General features: G+C 28.7%; 1 protein-coding gene across 1 annotated transcript; it reads right to left on the minus strand.

Moving 5' to 3' along the window:
• Positions 1–9235: 9235 nt before the first annotated feature.
• On the minus strand, positions 9236–10881 carry LOC124909706 (protein EXPRESSION OF TERPENOIDS 1-like). Its single transcript, XM_047450360.1, has 2 exons — positions 10320–10881; positions 9236–9639 (listed from the first exon to the last, which is right to left on the minus strand). The coding sequence occupies exons 1-2, from the start codon at positions 10879–10881 to the stop codon at positions 9236–9238; spliced, it is 966 nt and encodes a 321-aa protein (XP_047306316.1).
• Positions 10882–21328: the final 10447 nt, after the last annotated feature.

Raw genomic sequence — 21328 nt, forward strand, 5'->3', positions numbered from 1 at the left:
TTTAAATGTTTAAAACACTTTATTCTAACTATTTATGAAATATTACTTATCATATGTTTTTATTTAACTATAATCAAAATTTAATTCACAAACTGAACAAATGAAAGAAATTAGGACTCATACCTGGTTGAACGATTACATCTTGAACACAAATAATGTCATAAACAATTGTAGTGACATATTATTTAAGACATAAAACAAAAACGTTTGTATGTGTATCAAATTATGCAAACTATGAATATCTAGAATTTATAGGAAATATTTATACTAACATGATCATATAAAAACGTCTAAAATTAAAATAAAATAAAAGAAGAGTATATAAAACAAAGTTGAATCTGAATAGAACAATGGCAAAATAGAGAGAGGGGCTCATGGGTTACAATCAAAAGAATGGAATTGATTTTCATGAAAATTGGTTTTTATAGTCGTTCAGCGTAAACAACTCATTTCTACATTGTAATCTTGAGGAGGATGTATATATGCATCATTTTGAGGGATACACCGCAAGAACAACTGATCAGGTATGTCGTCTCACCAAAATTTTTTATGATTTAAAACAAGCTTCAATACAATGAAATCTTCACATTTCTAATCATTTTTTAATATGGCTTTATACAGTCGGTTAACGATAATTGTATTTTCATACTAAAAACATAAAACAGTTTTACTACATTATTAGTTGATGTAGATAGCATATTAATTGTAATAGATAATATAAAATATTAAAAATGTTAATTTTTTCTTGATTAAAAGTTTTCAATTGAAGATTTAAGAACTACCAAATATTTCTTAGGTTTTGAATTAAAACATACTTGCGATAGTTTATATGTAAATTAACGCAAATATGTTCTCAATGTTTTGACTGATACAAATTTAAATGGTTGTAAATCGCATATGTTCTTATGTCAAAAGGACTTATAGGTAAGGTAAGTATTTGGGAATAAATCATTCAGTTTTGTCAGACATTGTAGCATATCAATTGTTCTTTTTTTATTTGTTAAATAGCATCTCACGACCAATAACTCTGAATACAATTCATCACCATTAATGTCTGAACGTCCATCATGACTCAAAAGTTGTTGAAGCTCGACTTCATCAAACTAGTTAGGTTCACGTTTTAACTTCTCCAAATTCAATAAAAATCCAAATATTTCTTGATATTGTTTAAATTGTTCAAAAAAAAAATTGTTCAAACCGAACTTGAAGCGAAGATCGAGCTTGATCAATTATAAACAAAAAAATATTCAACTATAAAAGACTCTTCACAAGATTGTATCACATCATCATTGCCACTTTCATCAAATTGTTTTTTTCTTCGAATGATACATTTTTCTCGAAATTTAGGTTCAATCCCCATTTCACTTGCCATTTGTATAGCTTCATTCACGGCACTATCAAATTTCTATTTTCTAAACTCCTCAAGAAATTTATCAAGTCCTTGTAAGAGGTTGATTGCAATATCAATATTCATATCTTCAAATTGGATAAACTTACTCACAACATTTATTGCGTGTAACAAGTTATACCATATTACCATTCCAAGCAAGAGCTCATCAAATAAAGATTGAATTCATCTAGCTCTTTTCAAACAAAGTTAATTTAATCAGCACAACCTAACTTAACAACACATTCATTCATACCATGGAGCAATAGAAGTATAGAACTAGGATTTTATCGTTTCAATATATTAGAACATCTGTTATAATTAATTGCTATGGTTTTGATTTTAAGTTTTTGCTTACAAATTCCAAAAATTCATTGATAACATAAAAAATAAAACATATATTAATGCAAGTAAAGCGCTAAATTTCTACATATTTCAGATATTTCATCAAAACCACACAAGTCTATAATAGAATATACTTCTTTATTCAGCCTGTAAGATCAATAAATTGAAGAATCAAACAAAATTTGAAGCATATGATCAAATTGAGAAGGATTGAAATTGTTTGATACCTTTGAGGATGAAGATTGGGGCGTCAACCGGCAGATTATAGGTGGGGTCTTGAGGCAATGACCTCTCTAGCCTCTAAATAGGTCCGGCCATAATGATATGTCAAACTAGAAAAATTCAAAAGATTGGTGTGACGACTAATATATTAAAAATTTTCTCCTCAAAATTGATTTTAGAATACAACATCTAAGTCAATGCATGCAGAAACCCCTTTTGGTACATTGGGAGGTTACACTTGTTTTTTTATATTTTGAGAACGCTGGGTTCCACTGCTCATATAGAGTGCGACTAATCCCCGCGGGTTAAGTACAAAACTCGCAAACATACTTAATTATTTAACCAGACGTAGAATTTGCCGTCTGACGGGCTTGAACCCAATACCTCATGGAGCATGAGGCCTGGGGATATCCACCTCTTGTTGCCGCTAGACTAGAAGAGGGGATGGTTACACTTGTTGTTCGTTACTTGAAGGGTATTATTCATTAAAGTTATTTTACTCTTGTGTTTCTAATTGTTTACTTGAGTGTTTTAGATGACGATTGGGCAACCTGCTTCGATAGTTGACGTTTTGTTACATGATATTGTGTTACATATGGAGATGCTTTGATTTCCTAGAAAACAAATAAACAAAATAATGTGTCTAGATCTTCTGTCGAAGCTAAATATCGAAGCATAACTACTACAGTTTGTGAATTCAAATGACTAACATATTTACTTAAAGACTTTCATATTTATGTTCAGTTACCCATTACTTTATGATATGACAATAAAGTTGCAATACATATTGTCAAAAATCATGTCTTTCACGAAAGAACAAAGCATTTGGATATTGACTATCACCTTATTTGCGATAACTTTAAACAAAGATTTATTCTACAATACACAACACGTTTATTAATCACAACGGATTGACATTTTTACAAAAACTTTTGGATTGTGGACTTTTTTATAACCTTCGAGATAAGATACATCTAAAAGATTTTTGTATTGAGGAGGAGACGTAAGAATATAAATTAGTTAGATGTATTAAAATCTGAAGGGCTTAGTTCTACATATAAGTTTATCAAGGACTAAAATTGTAATTTTGACATAAATGGGGGAAATTTGACGAAATGATCCTAAAAAGCATCTTAAATGCGCTGGCGACCAATGCATAAATTTAGTTGTGCAAATGACCATTTCAAAATATTCTGAGAAAATTACCCCCGTCGCGTAATGCGAAGGGCAAGATCGTCACGCGAAGGGAAATCCTGTAAAATTACCCCGTCGCGTAACGCGAAGGGCACGATCATTCTAGATTTTTTCTTCGCGAGACGATCCTGCCTTTCGCGTTACGCGACGGGATAATTTCGTCAGAATATTTTGAAGTTGTCATTTGCGCAATTAAATTTAATGATTTTTTTTTCAAATTTCCCTAAATGGGTGGCCTCTTAAAGTTATATTAATTTTCTAATTATATTGTCTTGACTTCTAAAAAACTAAGATCGAAACCTAAATCATTTATCCTTAAATATGATTTCACAAGACGAAAAATAATTAAAAATGACGTAAAATAACCAAGTAATTTGTTTTAATTTTGAAAGTTAACAAATTTTTACAATTATTATCTCTATTTTAACTTAAAATTTACATTTTTAGTGAAAATTAAATGTGAGATAAAATTATTCACTTAAACTATTCTGTTAAATAAAACTGTGTCTTTTTTAACTACTATAATATATTCAAATAACTAAAAAAACTTGAAAAAAAAAAATTGGGTATTTTATGCAAAGTACATTAAAGAGAAAATATTGTCAACTTTTATGATATTAACTTTACATGGAATGAGATGGCTTTATATACTCCTTAAATCACCATGTCATGGAATTACAAAATCATTAATAGTTTTAAATAAGTATTATTTTATTTATAAAATGTTTTATTTAATAGAAAATCATTTAAAGATAATGAATGAATCACACGTGAATCTTCAAGGACGAAAAAAAATAATGATTTGCGGCTGTTTTGCAGTGAAAATTGACATTTGCGGCGTTATTATTTTTCACCAAATTATGAATTCCCAATATTAATTATTTCCTAATCGCCCAACTCTATGCTAGCTTCTAACCCTATAGATTCCTCTGTTATTAGAAAAAATGTAATTCACAACTTTAACATAATATAGACTTAATTAAAGTTATAACTTTTTTTTATTTGGTCTCAGATTTTAATTAGAACAAATAATGTAATTAATTAATTATTTTACTTTTTACATTAAAAAACTAGAATGACATCCCCACCTGGGATAGATTCTGAATTCAAAGTTCAGCGTAAAAAAGATTTAGGATTGATTTAAAATAATAAAGATTTTTTTTTGGATAAAAGAGTGGATAAATGTATGTTTTACTATTTTTTTAATAACTAAATAAACAAAATTAGTGTATATTGAAATTTTTTAAGAAATTATGAAGTAATGTCACATTTTTACCATTATTTTTTTTACGGGTGGACTGAAGTTCACCCAAGCCCTACATAGATCCGCCTTTGCACCCTCCACCATCATGATTTTCATTATGTTTTAAGTGAAAATCGAATATGTGATATTTGGTGTATTAGAAACCTCCGTCCCAAGTAATTAACTATCTTATTAGGTTAATAACGTAATCATTTTCTTTCTCTTATAAATGTATCTCATCTATACAAATATTCTTACTTTATTTTTAATTATTTTAAAGTAATTTTAATCTTACATAAACAAATAAATATTAAAATACCTCAATTTACTCAATATTTTAGAGAAAGGGACAGATGAGTGAATATGGAAAACTTTCACAATCTTGCAAGTTTCTTTCAGTTGACCAAATCTGGTATCCTCTATGAAGCTAAATAAGGTGTCTTTCTTGGTGTCTTGTATTATTTGTTACCTCATTCATAGTCTTAATTCTTCTTTTGATTTCTTATACCATTGCCCAAATTTTCATATTATTTTACTAAATTTATTTGTATTCCCGCCAACAAGAAAAATGATTGATTACCCGCATTGATTGTCCGCCCAACAAAGATGTAGACTTGACACGAAAAAGATAAAAGAGAATATTAACGTAAAAATTGAGAACCCTTTGCCAATTAGTTAATGAAAAATTTCATATTTAAAAAAAAATAATAATAATACTAATATTAAATAGTAGAGTACTTCAAATGTCAAGAGTTGTCTTAAAAGAGTTAGTTCGATTTTTATTAACACTTTAAATTGCATTTAGAATCATGATCAAGGAAATTCTTAAATTCAAAAGAAAAATGAAAAATAAATTGTCATTCAAAAAATATATTAATAAAATAATAATAATTTAGTAACAATGGAATAAATAAAATATATGACCGTTAAACAATTAATAGGATTTTCAATAATTGAGAATTGTAAGAGTCTTGAATGAAATTTCTTTTGATTTTCAGAGAATTGTTTTTTTTTTTTTTAAAATACAGTTTCTTAATCGGACATTATGGTTGAAATATAAAATCATATATATTCATTTCAATGGAATTATAAAAATTAAATTATTTCATTCTTAATTTCTCTTTTAGAACTGATCATTTATTTTTTTAGATTAGGCTAATAGAAAATCAAAATTTCATCCTAACCCCATTTTTAATAAAAAGTGAGAATCGAAATTAAATCTCACTTTCAAATAAAAATTTTTTTTTTTAAATTATTTTGAACGAATAATTGTAGTTAAAATTATTTATTTTAATTCACTAAACAATTAAAAGATTTGGAATTCCTTCTATTCTAATTCTAAGGCCGCCTAAATCAAATATAACCTAGTTTTCTCAACTAAGCACCTTTTGAACAGTAATATAGTATCAGTAAATTTCATACTTTTTTTTAAAAGATTAATCATTTTAATTAAAATTTGAATTTAATATTCAGAATTAAAATTTTGAAATTGTTCGGACTCATGTGTTAATAATTAGAATATAACAATTACAATTTTGAGTTTGTTAGAATCTATCAAAATCAAACAATTTTTTTTTTGAAAACTAATCTGATATCTTGTCATATGAGCTACTTATTGGGTTAAATAATTTTTTAATTATAGTTAGATAAATTTTTTTATAGAGAATGTCATTTATTATAAAACCAACAAAAAAGTAAAACAGATTACAAGAAAAAACAAGAACAAGAACACAATAAAATTAGTGTTGTCTGAGCATTGAGAAAACAGGAGATCTTATATTATTTGTCTTTGGAAACAAAAAAGGAAATCAATATTATAACGTCTTTATTATTATTATTAAAAGAACTGTATATTTATACATCGTTTAGAGAATTCTAAATCAACTCGATAACTACTAAAATGATACAATGTTCAACAAAATTAAAGAAATATCGACCAATATGAGAAAAACGACGAAAAGTGAAGTTGAAGATTAATAAATCGATCTAAACAAGAAAAATAAACTTAACAACAATGTAATGTATGATATTCACAAAAAAAAAATGGATACAGATCTTAGAAATAAACTGTATTATTTCTCATGTTGGAACTATTTTTCTTGTAATTTTCTTACATTAAACTTACAATAATGATGATATTTTGACCCATTAGATCTATAACTATTACAGATATCCGTATAAGTGAAAAAATGTTTCACTTAAATAATTATAATAATACTTGTAATAAAATACTATATCTTTGTAATGGCACCGCACAGACAATCATTTAAATTTTCTTTAAATTCTTAAATTGACAAAGATATCATTAACTAGTTAAGAACAATCACTTTTTAATTAACATAGGAAGAATGACTAAATTATAAAGAGTTTTTGTTCAAGTGATTATTCCACTAAAAATATTTTTAAATTCAAGTAAGAGCATAGACGGATTTATACCGGGGCTGAGTGGGCTGAAACCCACCCTAAAAAGAAAAAAATTAAGGTAAAAATGTGACAATACCACTTATTTTTTCTTTAAAAAATCAATACAATTCATTGTTTTATTAACTAGTTATTAAAAAATAGTAAAACTTACATTTATTCACTCTCTTTTATCCAAAATTTTATCGTTATTTATTTAAGTCCATCATAATTTTTTTCAAGCCCACCCATCTCTGAATCCCGATTTGTCCCCGAGAAAGAGTTAATTATATACCGTGTTATCTTTCCAAATAAAAATAATAAAAGACTAAATTAAGGCTTATATATCACACAAGGGAAACAACATTTACTAAAGCTATGATTTGTTTTTTCCTCCAAAGATTAAGATTTGAAAGAAAAAAAATCTAATTAGAGTTACAAATATTAACAAAGAATTCTTAACCAATAGGACATAGCTAGCATTGCCAATAAGAAATATTCATAATGTTCTTCTTGTAACATTGTCTTGAAGTGACCATTCTACCCTCTAATTAATAGATGAGAAAGAAAAAAATATTAAATAAAGTATATTTTGGTGTATAAATGAGATTATAGTAACTATATATCTAGGTTAACTTAAAATACTTTGTTGGGAATTGATTGTTGGCTTAACTTTCTTAAGAAAATATAAACCCTACTTTTTTTTTTTTAAAATAGAAAAAATATTATATTCAAACTTGTAAGTTAAACTCTATATCTTTACTCAATTTTGGTTAGTGAATATGTAATCAAATTGTAAAATGAAATTCTACACAATCTTAAAACAGATGACCTATTTTTTATTGGATTACATTCATATCTTATATTGTCTGGGCATAATGTTTTTTTTTCCTTGCTCAAATCAAAGTTCATATCATATCTTTTCTAAAAGGAAAAAGAGAAAACAACTTCAGAAATAGTTTCATCATGAGTAGATGAGTAGGGATGATAATGGGTTGATGAGGGAAGGGAGTAGACTTATCCTTTGTGTTCGTAATATTTGAGATTTTTTTTACTACTATTACTGTTTAGTTCTGTTTTGAAATTTTTTGCGGGAATAAAAAATCGTCAAAATTATAACTCAATCAGGTCAAGTAAAGTCATCATATATTTAAAAGAAATCGAGAGAAAAAAAAGACTTAACAGTAGCAAGAATTACAACCGTGGTTAAAAACACAAAAACTCATGATATTGATTGTGGCACAACCACTTTTGTCAACTAACTCCAACTTCAATGCTACATTAACCTTAATTAAAGTATTTCATTCATAAAAGTTCGATGTAGTCCTGAATCCTAATCACTCAACATATGGTGACCCAACTCGAAATCCTTTTTCTACAACATGTCCTTCCCTTAACATCCTTTGATGTTCATCCTTATCTAGTTTATAAGCAATCCATATCATCTTTAATGATTCTCATCAACCTTTTCCATCTTTCACTTAATCTAATTCTCCTTCCTCAAATGATCTCCACAAACTTCAAAGAAATTTACTTAGTTGTTCATCTTTGCCACCTAAAAATTAACAAAAGATTTAGAAAACTATTTATTAATATTTTTTTTTGCTTGAAGATCACAATACCATAGATTAATATCAATTAACTTGTGACACAATCACTTATCACAAGTTTAGCAAAATAATTCTACAAACACATGAAACACTAGTTTTCACCATTAAATAAAATACATAAACAAATCAAACCATGTCATAAACTAAAATCGATATCAAGAGTCCTTTTAGTGAAAAGATTTATCTTCTTTTCTAACTAGTTTTTTCCAATAAATTAAGGGAAAAAGAGAAAGAGAGAGATTGAGTAGGCTGAGTTTGTACTGGAATGACAAGGGTAAGGGAAAACCTAGAGGAGGGCCGCCGAATGCTTAAACGGCGCCTGTATATCTCTCTCTCCTTTTTGTGGTCTACTTTCTAGAAAACAGTCAAATTGTCTCAGTTTTGTGTAGAAAAAGAAAAAGTTTCTTTACAAAACCTAGGAAAGAATGATTTTAAAACGTAGCCCCAAGCAAACCATAAACCTAGGTTTCTGTACTCCCCATTATAATTCATCCGGCAACCAAACGGGTAAACTGGAAAAAAGCAGCTTTAAAATCCAAAACCAAATCCAGAAAGAAAGAAAGAAAGTATTAGCAATACTTTTTAAGAAAACAAATTTGAACTCATTCATAGGAAAAAGCTACCCTAGTACAAACCTTAATTAATCAAACACTGATAACAATAAACTTTCGATCCAAAAATCTAAGCTAGTAGTACATATAAAAGTTTTAAGATCGATCAATTGATCAGTGAGTATAGATAGGCCATAATGAAACCCATATGACCAATAATTAATTAGACCTAATATGAAATATATATTTTTTAGTGAAAATTAAAATATCAAATTCTGATTAACTAGGGTCTTGGTGGAGGGAAGAATTGAGTGCCGGTCATAAAAGCATTAAGTGGAGTTGGATAAATAGAATGATCAATCATTGTTATGCCACCTCCTCCTCCTCCTCCTCCGCCGGAACTGCTGGTGGCGCCGCTAGCGGTTATGAGGTTTAGTGGTTGTTGTTGTTGATGATGATTAACACCTTCTGTAGCTCTTCCTCCGCTGCCTCCGCCAGATGAACTCTCACCCCCATATCGATTCTCGAGACCTTGATCGTAGACAATTCCTTTGAACATGTGACCTCCGATGTTTACAGCCGTTTGATATGCAATTTGTTCTTCAGTTGAATCCACACTGCTAACTCTAACACATCGGAAAACCGCAGATGAACTCACCTCAGCCGGAAAGTGTCCCAATTCTAAACCTAATTTATAAATCCAAGAGAAAACATTGCTTAAAAATAGTCAAGAAACCCTAATAAATATAATTAACCAAATTTTGAAAATAATACATGCAATGTAATGATGTTAACGAACAAAAACATAACAATTATGGATAGAAAATCAAACAAATATAATGAAAATAATATGTGCGAAGATATTTCAAAAGGGTAATGATCCTGCCCTAATCTGTAAACTTCCCAGATCCAACCCGAATTGTTATTCTTTGAGTTGTCTTGGTGTTTTAAACATTTGATAATGAAGAACATAAGTCAACTAATTAAATAATTACCAAAATCAAAATCTTTTTGTTAATTGTACTTTGAATCCAAAGAGAGAAGAAGTGACTAGTGAGAGTTGTTGGCAATAGGCATGGCCGATCAAATGGCTTCTTCCATAATGCACGCAAACGATATGGAATTCATGATCAAAACACACTCTCTCTCTCTATCAAACTAATTTCTATTCTAGGTTCCCAAGAAAATTTAACTAATTAATAAATAACAAAAAGCATCAAATCACAAAATGATTGCATTTTGCATATCTCAAGACCCTCATCTTTTTAATTTCTGTTATGATTTGTTGATTAATTAGGTTTTTTTTTTGTACCCTTTTAAACAAAACAAAAAATGAAGAAAGAATAGGGAGATTTAATGATCATCACCAGTATTATGATCTCTTGGTCTTTTCGGATGAACCTGATAATGATCTTCAGCATTACTCCTCATAAAAGTCAATTGTTGTTGTTGTTGCTGTTGCTGATTTTGATTCTGTAATGCCGTGAGTTGTTGTAAACGTTCCCGTCGCTTCGCCGCCGGTACCCAAGTGCTCTTCACGTGTGTTTGACAATGAAGACCTCTACTCTTACAACAAGTCCTGCAACGAAGATGAGGGCAATCTTTCTTAGCTTGATTACCGCAATCCTGACAATTCACCGCACCACCGGTGCTACTCCTCATGGTAACCGCCGTCGATCTGTACGGCGGCGGTGGATGATCAACTCCGGCGGATGATGATGAAGGGTTGGTGTTGTTTCTGTGAAAGTATTGTTGTTGATGCCATAGTTCAAAACCTCGGTTTGAATAGATCTCTTCGTTTCGAAAGAGGAGGAAGCTGCTGGCGGCGCCGGTTGTGGTATTGGTGGTGTTGGATGGTGGTTGTTGTTCAAGTTCTGTTATTTGTTGGTTTGAGGATTTTGTGTTGGTTAGTGAGAAGAAACCAGACATGGTGATGATGATGATGATAGGGTAGTGATCATCAAATCCATAACAATTTGGATAAACCAAGATGAGGAGAGAGAGAAAGGTGGAGAATTAAAGAGAGATCTAGATGGTTTTTTTGGGGTTTGTGTTGGGATTGTATTGAAAAAAAAGGAAGGGAAAGTCTCCCATGTGTTAACTGTTGTTGCTAGCTGGGTTTTGTTCGTACACATACAAACTCTCTTTCTATCTCTCCCTATCTATAATTCTATTCTATTCATGGAGACTATGAGTTTGTTTTATTAATGCATAGACCATTTGTTTGTTATGGATAAAGACAATTTAAAATGTTTAAACTTTTTTTTTATTTTATTGTTAAGAGGTTAAAGGTTGATATTTATAATGTTCTTAATCTAAACATTATTTAACTCATGAAAGACAATTCAAATAATAAGAGTTATGCCAAGAGAACTATGATACTAGGGTTTGGCAGTGAGTTTTTTTAATAATATGTTTGATTGGTTTCATTATTATGAAATTTATTTGTTTTTTTTAGGAAAATGATTTAAAGTTAAATAGAAAGTATTTTAATATTTTGGTTAATAAATTAAATTATGTAATTATTAAAAAAAAATCATGTTTGATTATACTGAAATTATTTAAAAAATTAAAATGAACAAGGTCATTATAACGGTTCAATTCTCTCTAAAAACATCATAAATTATAGTTTGGAGTTTGATTTAATTTAAAAATGTCTTAGATTGAAATAAAGATTATATTCTTAATTACCTTTTTTTTAATTAAAAATAATTAAATAATAAATCAAACTGTTCATTCCAAAAATTAGCTTCTTTTCAAAATAAACTATTTATTTATTTTCTACAGTTATTTTCTTCACAAAAAAAGAAAATCCTTTAGTGTAATTCTGTTGGTCATGTGAAAATGATTTATTTAAAAGATAATTTTGGGGTGTTATTTTCTTTAAAAAAATAAAAATTGTATACTAGAGTAACAAATTGAAAGGAGGAAAGTCCGGAGATGGAGACGTGGCACTTTATTAAGATTTTAGTTTTTTGAGAATTTGGATTTGGAGCTATTATAACTTCTAGTATTGTACCTTTGATTTGTAAGTTTTTAGGTTCAATTTATTAAATGGTGAGGACTATATATAGTCCATTATAAAAACTTTTTTTTTTGCTTAACAATTATTATATGATTGAGTTGAAATTTCTGGTAAGAATTCATATTCAAGGGTAATAGTTGGCTGTAAACGAATTAAGTCGAGCTCATATACAATTTAAGCTCGACTCGATTAAGTATTTATTAGCTTGACTCGAACTCGAGCTCAAACGAGTTTATAAAATTGAGCTCGATCTCGACTCGATTATTTACCTACAAGTTCGGCCTACTCGAAAAACTTGAACTAAAATTAAATTTCTAAATATTTGTGAAGAAAAATTATTTACTTTAATTTTAGATTTTAATATTAAAATAAATAAATAAATAAAATATATTATTTATTATCAAGCTCGAAAAAACTCGACAAATCATCAAACAAATATTATATGAGCTCGACTTCGACTTGAATATTAAAAAAGTCGGCTCGAACTCGACTCAAACTTGGTCAAAGTCAAACTCAAGTCGAATTTTGATCAAACGGTTCACGAATGCCTCACGAGCAACTTAACTCATTTACCGCCTTAAATAATAGTATTAATTGCAATAAATAATTACATTTTTTTGGTACACTTTCAATGTGATAAGTAATTAAAAATGAAATAGGCCAAAATAGTTTATCAAACAAATATTATATCATAATTTTAAATTTTATTTAAAAATTACATTTTTTTTCATTTTTCATTACAAAAATCATTTAATTTAAATACATATTTTATATTAAATACAAATAAAATTATTTTTATATTTATACTGATAATTTAAAAAGAAGTGATTTTATTGGTGATTATGAAGTATGGTTGATCTCTTATTCCTGGTAAAATAAAAGATAAAAAAAATTCATTAATAAGATCTCAACTCTAACTTTTTTTTTTTTTTTAATAAGTTGGAGAGATCTTAAAAATATTTAAATATAATGAAAACTTACTTTAAATAAAAATAAAAAATCGATTAAAACGTATACGAAATCCCGTATTATGCTTAGTTGATTAATATTATAGTGGTCGAATATTAAAAACTAACACTATCTCGTAAATATAATATAATTATACATGTTTTTGAAAAATAGTTTATTGTCATTTTTTTAAGAACACAAAAGTGGGAGAAAGGGTCGATTATCATAGCTAGGCAAACTCTAAATTTGATTAAAATAATCAAACGACCCTAGAGTATTCGATTATAAACAATAAAAAAAACAGTTATTACATACAACTACAACATACCAATCATAATACTTAACATTCTTGGATGTAGCCAATATCATTTTCGTTACTTTCGAATCCAAATTTGTTATTCTCACAACCCACCTACTTTGCCTAATTACATGTTTTGATTATATGCTTCTTTATTGGTAATTAAATTGTTGCATTTTTATTTAATTATCAATATAATTATATTTTAACATTATCTCCTAAGCATAAATAATAATTTAATTAAGCTATGATAACCTTTTTCAATGTTTTAATCAAAATTTATGATTTATTAATTTCAAACTTCAATTTAAAATAAGAAATCAAAATCAAACACCTCTAGCAAGTGATATATATATATATATATATATTTGCCATTCAAAATTATATTCTGTATCAATCTCAAATCCCAAAAAAAACATATTACAAATTATTAATTTACTAAATAACTAATTTATAAGTGATAATGTGAATATGTATAGTTTATATATATAAAATTAACAAAGATAAGTATTGATACAAAAATTATATATCAATATTAGACAAGTTTTAAAAACACAACAATAATTAAATGACAATCAAAATCGGTCTTTATCAAACAATAAATAGACTAATAAGATAAATATTAGACACTATTACAAACAAACAATTGAGATTTTACAAACAATATATAATTGAGCTACCTAAAACCTTTTTTTTTTCAATTCAATCCAATCATTATTTTACATTCGGCTCATCACGAATCTTCGGTAAAGGAAGAAGTGTATCTTTTCTCACTTTCTTCAAATATTAGATTTTAATTATTTGAGCTAGCTAATTTAATAAAAAAAAATTACATTTTGTCTTATTTTGAATATTTATTTATTTATCAGTATATATTATTATTTTTTAAGGATTATACCTTTTGAATAAAAAAACATTATTTCGATTTATTAAGAATTTAACTTATTTTTTAACTCAAATAATAATAGTAGTTTTTAAGATATCAAAAATTGCGGATTCAATTTTCATTTAAAATGTCTTCAATGAAAGTGAAAGTAACGTAGGTGGGATAATACTAACTTTATACGTAAAAAAAATATAGGGACTTACTTACACAAATTCGATATTTACCATTACTCTTTTAATAATTTATAAATAAAGTGAAACAATTTATTAGAATTTTATTTAAAAGATTCTTCATTAGATTTCATGTTTTAATTGACTCTTGTACATGCATGTATTTCTTTTTTAATATTTAAATATATTTAATCAATCTTATAATTTACAGGTTATAACCAACCAAATCGAATTCACCAACAAACATTATCCGAATACAGATTTTAAAAAATTGATACTAATAGTTAAAATGAAGTTTTTTTATTAAATCTAGCACGTTCGGCACGATCAGCACGGTCGACACGTTTGGCACGTTCGGCACAATTAGAACGGTCGCGCAAAATTCGGTTGTTTGATTTGGGCGTAGGTTACGAGAAACGTGGTCGGAGTCACGATCATCGACACATTCAGCACGATCGACATAATTGGCACGTATGGTACGTTTGTTTAGAAATTGTTCACTTGTGTCACAAATATTGGGTCGGGAAATCATAAATACAGTCGATAGAGTTGTTTGAGAACAAGTTTTGGGTTGTGATTGCTCTAGGTCATCGAATTGACCATCAAACATTATCCGAATACAAATTTTAAAAGAATGCTAACGATTGAAATGAAGTTTTCGATTATTTGTTTTTTTGACGAAACCGAACGCTTACACCTTTAAACAATCTCACCCTTTCAGAATTGTTTTAAAAATATAAATACTTACATAGTTTAAACATAGGTTATAAGGCTCTTTGACAAATCAGTTAACCAATTGCACATTATTATATTTTAATAAATTTTAACTCTATATATCTCAATTTAAAAAAAAAACAAAAACAAATATGCATATTTTTGAAATAAAACCGCTTAGAGTCTTTTAACCATATGGGTCGATTTGGTTTCCGATCTAAGGGTAATGTAGGTTTCTATGTGGCATATAACAGCCTTTTCATATCCATCCTTGTTCCAAAAGTTTGATTATACATATATTTAATCTCACAAACCAAAATTCTGACAATTTGGCTGGTATTGTGAGGTTGGATAAATAAGTTGTCATATTTTTATCGAAAAATCACAATAAATACGAATTCGAGTAAGACAAATAAATTATAGATACATTCATTTATACATTTTGAATTTGAAATATTGTGGCAGATATTTATAATATATTTTTTTATGAGCAACAAAACTCGAATTTGGGACGTTAAGTGAAATGTGAATCATTTTAAAAGACTTATTCGGATAAAATTATGACTGTAAATGAAAATGTGACGTGGACATCGTGTGATTAGGCCGAGAGATTGACTTATAGTATGGATATGTTAATTAGCTAGTATTTTTGAGCTTGGCCTAATGTTTTTTTTAAGAAACTTGGTTTGTGATGAACTAGTGGTTTGCTAGGGTATTGCCTTAATTTGTTGGCCTAGTTACATATTATTAAATGTTTATATTCACAATCACAAATCCCAAAATAGCAAAATAACAAAAATAGTCTCCCACACATTACAACCTATATCCCATCCAAATCCAATATGATGCTTTACTCTTAAGTTTAAATCCTAAATTAACTTAATTTATACTTATGAAAAAAAATCGTCTACCTAATTATTTGTTTTTATATATTTTGTGGCAATAATTAGAAAAAATTCTCCATAAATTATAGTATCTATATATAGCGTATATTAATTAGTCGTTTTCATCTATTCAAATCTATCAATTGTGTTGTTTTATTATCTTTCGCAAGGATGAAACAATAAGAGTAAAAATTGGATGATTAAGTTGAGGATGAATTATTGATAAATCTCCTTTTCAAGGATAATTAAGTATTTTTCATAATCCAAACGAGCTAATTCAATTCATATATATATATACTGAAAATATGTTATTAATAATAGCTACTATGGGATTATTGAATTTGGGATCTAGTACTCGTCCTATAATACATAGAGACGGAGATATATATGAAGAAGCTATACGAGAGAAATAAAATTCAAAACTTGGATCATAAATAAAGTTCAAAGCTTGGGTCGATAAGTAGATTAAGATCTAAAATGACATGAAATTGCACGAATGCAAATTGACGAAAACGGGGTAGGTTTAATGTGTGACAATGAACATATTCAAGTATTTGGTAGTATATTGTATGGTATGAGGTAAGTCAATGATGAGTTAATTATAACCACCTTTCATCTAGGTTGCTTCTTGGGCAACGACAATAGATTAGGATTCTTACAAAGTGGAAAAAAAGATTAAGGAAAATCAATCATATATAATAACAATAAAAGACATGTATATTTTGTATAAATTTCCAACTAAAAGAGTATGAGGTATCCTAAGTTTTGTTAAACACCACCTTCATTTTTTTAAATTTCGATATTTAGACGTTACAATAAATATTAAGGACATGTTTATTTCATAAGTTTTGTAGTATCATCTCAATTCTCATTGAAATAATTTATTAATAAGAAGATGATGATAGTGACTTATGTCTTAAATAAATATGAGGTGAAGAAAATTGAATTATATACTCTATCTAGTGTTATTTTTCTTCATTTCATTCATCTAGATAATTATTGTTGATTTTGACTACTGCAAGGAGCATTAATTGATGAGAAATTATATATTTGAAAGTCAACACCCTTTTGATAGCTACATAAGAGGCGATCGTTGTCCCCAAGACCAGAAGAGACCACATTCTTGTTAATCTGCAGGTCATTTCAATTTGAATATATATATAAAAAAACACCAAAAAATTTGTTACAATTATTAAAGTATCCCTTATCTATTTTGGTCATGTCAACTAGTGACCAGATGATAGTGAGCAATATCATAAAATTATATCATTTGCATTTGGTATTGTTTGTAGTGTTTATTATATAAAGTACAATGAATAATATTTATATATATGTATATCTGACATAAATTAATCCCTCACAATTTCAATTGTAAATAAATTTGTATAAGACACAATAGATTATGAATACGATTCTCAATAAATAAATAAATAACATTTTAAAGAGAAAGTTGAAATTGTGCTAATTTTCTTAAACTAAAAAATATTGTAAAAAAATATATTTTTAATGTTTCATTTTCTAATATTGTTTTAATGAGACTAAAATTCGAAAGATTAATTAGTGAATTGTAAAGAATTTATGTAATTGTCGAGAATTTTAATTCTATAGAAGCTTCTAGTGAGTTTCTCGTGGTATTATATAAAAATTGCATTATGATAAGTCGTTGTTATATGTGTAATAAGAAGGTAGAATCGGAGACTCGCTATTAAGACAAGTATTTATTTATAATTATACTTTAATTTTATATTAACTTGTGTGTTTTATAGACTATGCAGATAAATTGTTCAATTATTATTTTACAAGTTATAATTTAAACAATAATTAAAGTAAATGTGTATACTAGACTCAACACAAGAGTAAAGAGCTTTACTGTTTGTTATGTTTGTTAGAATTCTTACAAATAATGAATTTTTATAAATAATATCAAAAAGTAAGAAGTATATTATATATATATATATATATATATATATATATATATATATATATATATATATATATATATAATGGGTTTGAAAAAAATTAGCTATTACTTCCCTTTATGGAGGGCTAAGAATAATTTTACGGGACAAAATGCAAATGCAATATAAATATATGTTAAAATTCCTTGTGAAACTCAAGATGGAGTAGTGAGAAACATTGAGAGTTTGTCAAGAAATAACAAGTGACGCTTGACGGTATGTGCTTTGTGAGGAAATTCGCAAGTTGCATCGAAGATGAGATAAAAGGTAAGGATATGGTGCCTCGCTCAAAATGGTGCTGAGTAAGGTGACAATCGATCTCAATATGCTTGGTACATTCATGAAAGATTGTGTTATGCACAGTTTGAATGACACTCTTATTATCATAGTACATCGGCGTCAGACCAATAAGAGAGACGTCCATATCAATCAATAACCAGTATAACCATATAATCTCACATGTAGTAGATTCCATAACACGATAATCTACCTCAGTTGAAGAGCAAGAAACAACATCTCGTTTCTTACTTTTTTTATGAAATACGTGAATCAACTAAAAATACACAATAACCAGTAGTCGATTCAATCAGTTGGGTTAGTTGCCCAATCGACATTAGAAAAACCTGAAGCTCCAAATGTGAGGTCAATAAAAACAAGAGACTCTGATATAGCATTCCCCGAAGATAACACAAAATATGTATAATTGCAGCCCATTGAACATATGTAGGTGAGCAAACGAACTGACTGACAATGTGAACGACATATGCAATATCAGGCCGAGTAATAGTGAGGTGCACTAGACTACCCATGATTGATCGATATAAAGTTTGGATCAGTAAGATGATCCCCATCAATAGGGTTGTAACGAACATTGACCTTAAAGGAGAGTCAACAATATGAGTATCTGTGAGACGAGTGAGACGAGATCGCTCAAGAATATATTAAGTGTACTTAGATTTAGAGAGAATATATCCCCTTTCAGAATAATCTACCTTAATACCTAGAAAGTAACGTAGATTACCTAAATCTTCCATCTCAAAACGATGAGATAAAATAGCTTTTAGGTCTGAGATACCGTTAACATCATCTTCTGTAATAATCATATCATCAACATACAACAAGAGCATAATATGACTTGTATGAGACGATTTAAAAAATAATGTTAAATCATGAGAGCTAGAAGTAAAACCAAGTGAAGATACTACAAAGGAGAACTTGTCGAAACAACCTCTCAAGGCATGTTTAAGACCATACAAGGCCTTCTTAAGCCTACACACTTGTCCTGGCCGATGAGAAACACCATTGGAGGAACCATCTAGATTTACTCCTAAAGATCCCCATTCAAAAGGAATTTTTAACGTCCATTTGTGAAATACACCAATGACGGACATAAGCTACTTCAATAAGAACCCGGAAAAATGTCAATTTTGCAACAGGTGTAAAAGTCTCCTCATAATCCATACCATACTCTTGAGTATAGACTTTTGCAACCAAACGAGATTTATATCGCTCAATAGAGCCATCGGACTTGGATTTAATCTTATATACCCATCGAGAACCAATAATTTTCTTACCAACTGATAGAGAAACAATATCTCAAGTACCAGTTCTGTCCAAAGCAGGGAACTCCTCATTCATAGTCTCTTGCAAAAGAGGATCACGAGAAGCCTTAGAGTAAGAGGTGGACTCAAAAAGAGAATTGATAGAAACTAGAAAACAAGCAAAATATGGTGTATATCAAGAATAATCAAAATCAGATACCTACTTGGATCGACGAGTGCGTGTAGGATATCGAGGTAAATTTGGATCCGCAATTATAGGAGGTGTTAGGATTTGAATCTTCTAAATCTGACCTACTTGAATGATCTATAAAAATGTAAGAAAGAAGAACACAAGAAGACACAGATTTATAGTAGTTTACTCAAATGAGCTACGTCCACTTTAGCTGCTACCATATTTCACTGTAAAGAAGAAGAAGGAATACAGAGTTTTGTCTCACACTTTATCTTTATAATTTTATTTACTCAATGTAAACACTTAATAATAACATATTTATATATTAAACATTCAGGTAATAAAATATAAATAGATCTTAGTCAGGCCCAAGCCCAAACCCAAAAACAAACTCAATAAACTTTAATTAACTATTGTAGAGTTTATTATAAGTGTAGGCTCCATAACTCAACAAACTCTCACTTGGAGACTAACTTCATCATCTCTCAGTCGGTAGTGACTCTTCATATGATGTCTTACCGAAGAAGACTAAATGAATTTGTACACAACTTCAGTTTCTCGTTTGTCACAACTTTCTTCAGCATATTAGTTGATTCTCACTCTCGGGAATCTTCTCAAGAGCTAACACTCCATCTTCTAAAGCTAATTAGATGAAATGACAACAAACTTGTATATGCTTCGTTGGCCATGATAAACAAGATTCTTTTCCAAATTAATGACATTGTGACTATTGCATCACAACACATTTCCCTCGTAGTCTTGACCAAATTCTCGCAAAATGGTTGCAATCACAACATCTCTTTAGCCGTCTCTGTCACAACAATATACTCTACTTCACAACTAGAAAGAACAATAATCTTTTGTAGTTTTGAAACCCAACTAATTGCAGTACCTCTCAAATTATAGATGTACCATGTTGCCCTCTTTCTACTATCAATATTACCACCATTGTCAGCAAAAACATATTCTTCCAAACTCATATTAGAATTTCGAAAACACAAAGCGAGATTCATACTTACTCTTAAGTATCGTAGTATCCACTTTACTACTTCCAAAGGATGTCTACCCGGGTTACTCATGAATCTGTTAACAACTCCCACTACATGTGCTATGTCTCGTCGTGTGCAAACATCTCATACATAATACAACCAATGGTAGAGACATTCAGATTAGTGTCCATGTTATTTTTCTCATTCTCTACTGATGGCGATTAATCTTTAGATAGTTTGAAGTGACTAGCTAAGGGGTAGTAACTGGTTTTACATCATACAGTTGAATTTTCTAAGAAATTTCTTCACATATTCTTCTTGTGAAAGTTTGAGAACTTCTTTATCCCTAAAAATTTTCATCCCAATGATTTGTTTTGAAGCACCCAAATCCTTCATTGCAAATTTTTATACAACTATTTCTTTAGTTTATTAATCTCAAACAAGCTTTCTCCAGTAATCAACATGTCATTAACGCAAAGGAGCAGAATAATATACGATTTATCAAACCTCTTCATATAGCAGCATGATCAGCTTCACGCCTCAAAATTTGTTACTTTTCATGAAGCTATTGAACTTCATGTACCATTGCCTTAGAGCTTATATCAAATCATACAGATTCTTCTGAAGCTTACACACAAGCTTATATTTTCCTTTGATTTCAAAACATTTTGGTTGTCGCATACAAATCTCTTTATCCAAATCACCATGAAGAAAAATAGTTTTGACATCCGTTTATTGAAGATGAAGGTCTTCTTCACAACCAAACTAAA

Source organism: Impatiens glandulifera, chromosome 1 (genome assembly GCF_907164915.1).
Source record: "Impatiens glandulifera chromosome 1, dImpGla2.1, whole genome shotgun sequence".
In the NCBI taxonomy this organism is placed as follows: domain Eukaryota; kingdom Viridiplantae; phylum Streptophyta; class Magnoliopsida; order Ericales; family Balsaminaceae; genus Impatiens; species Impatiens glandulifera.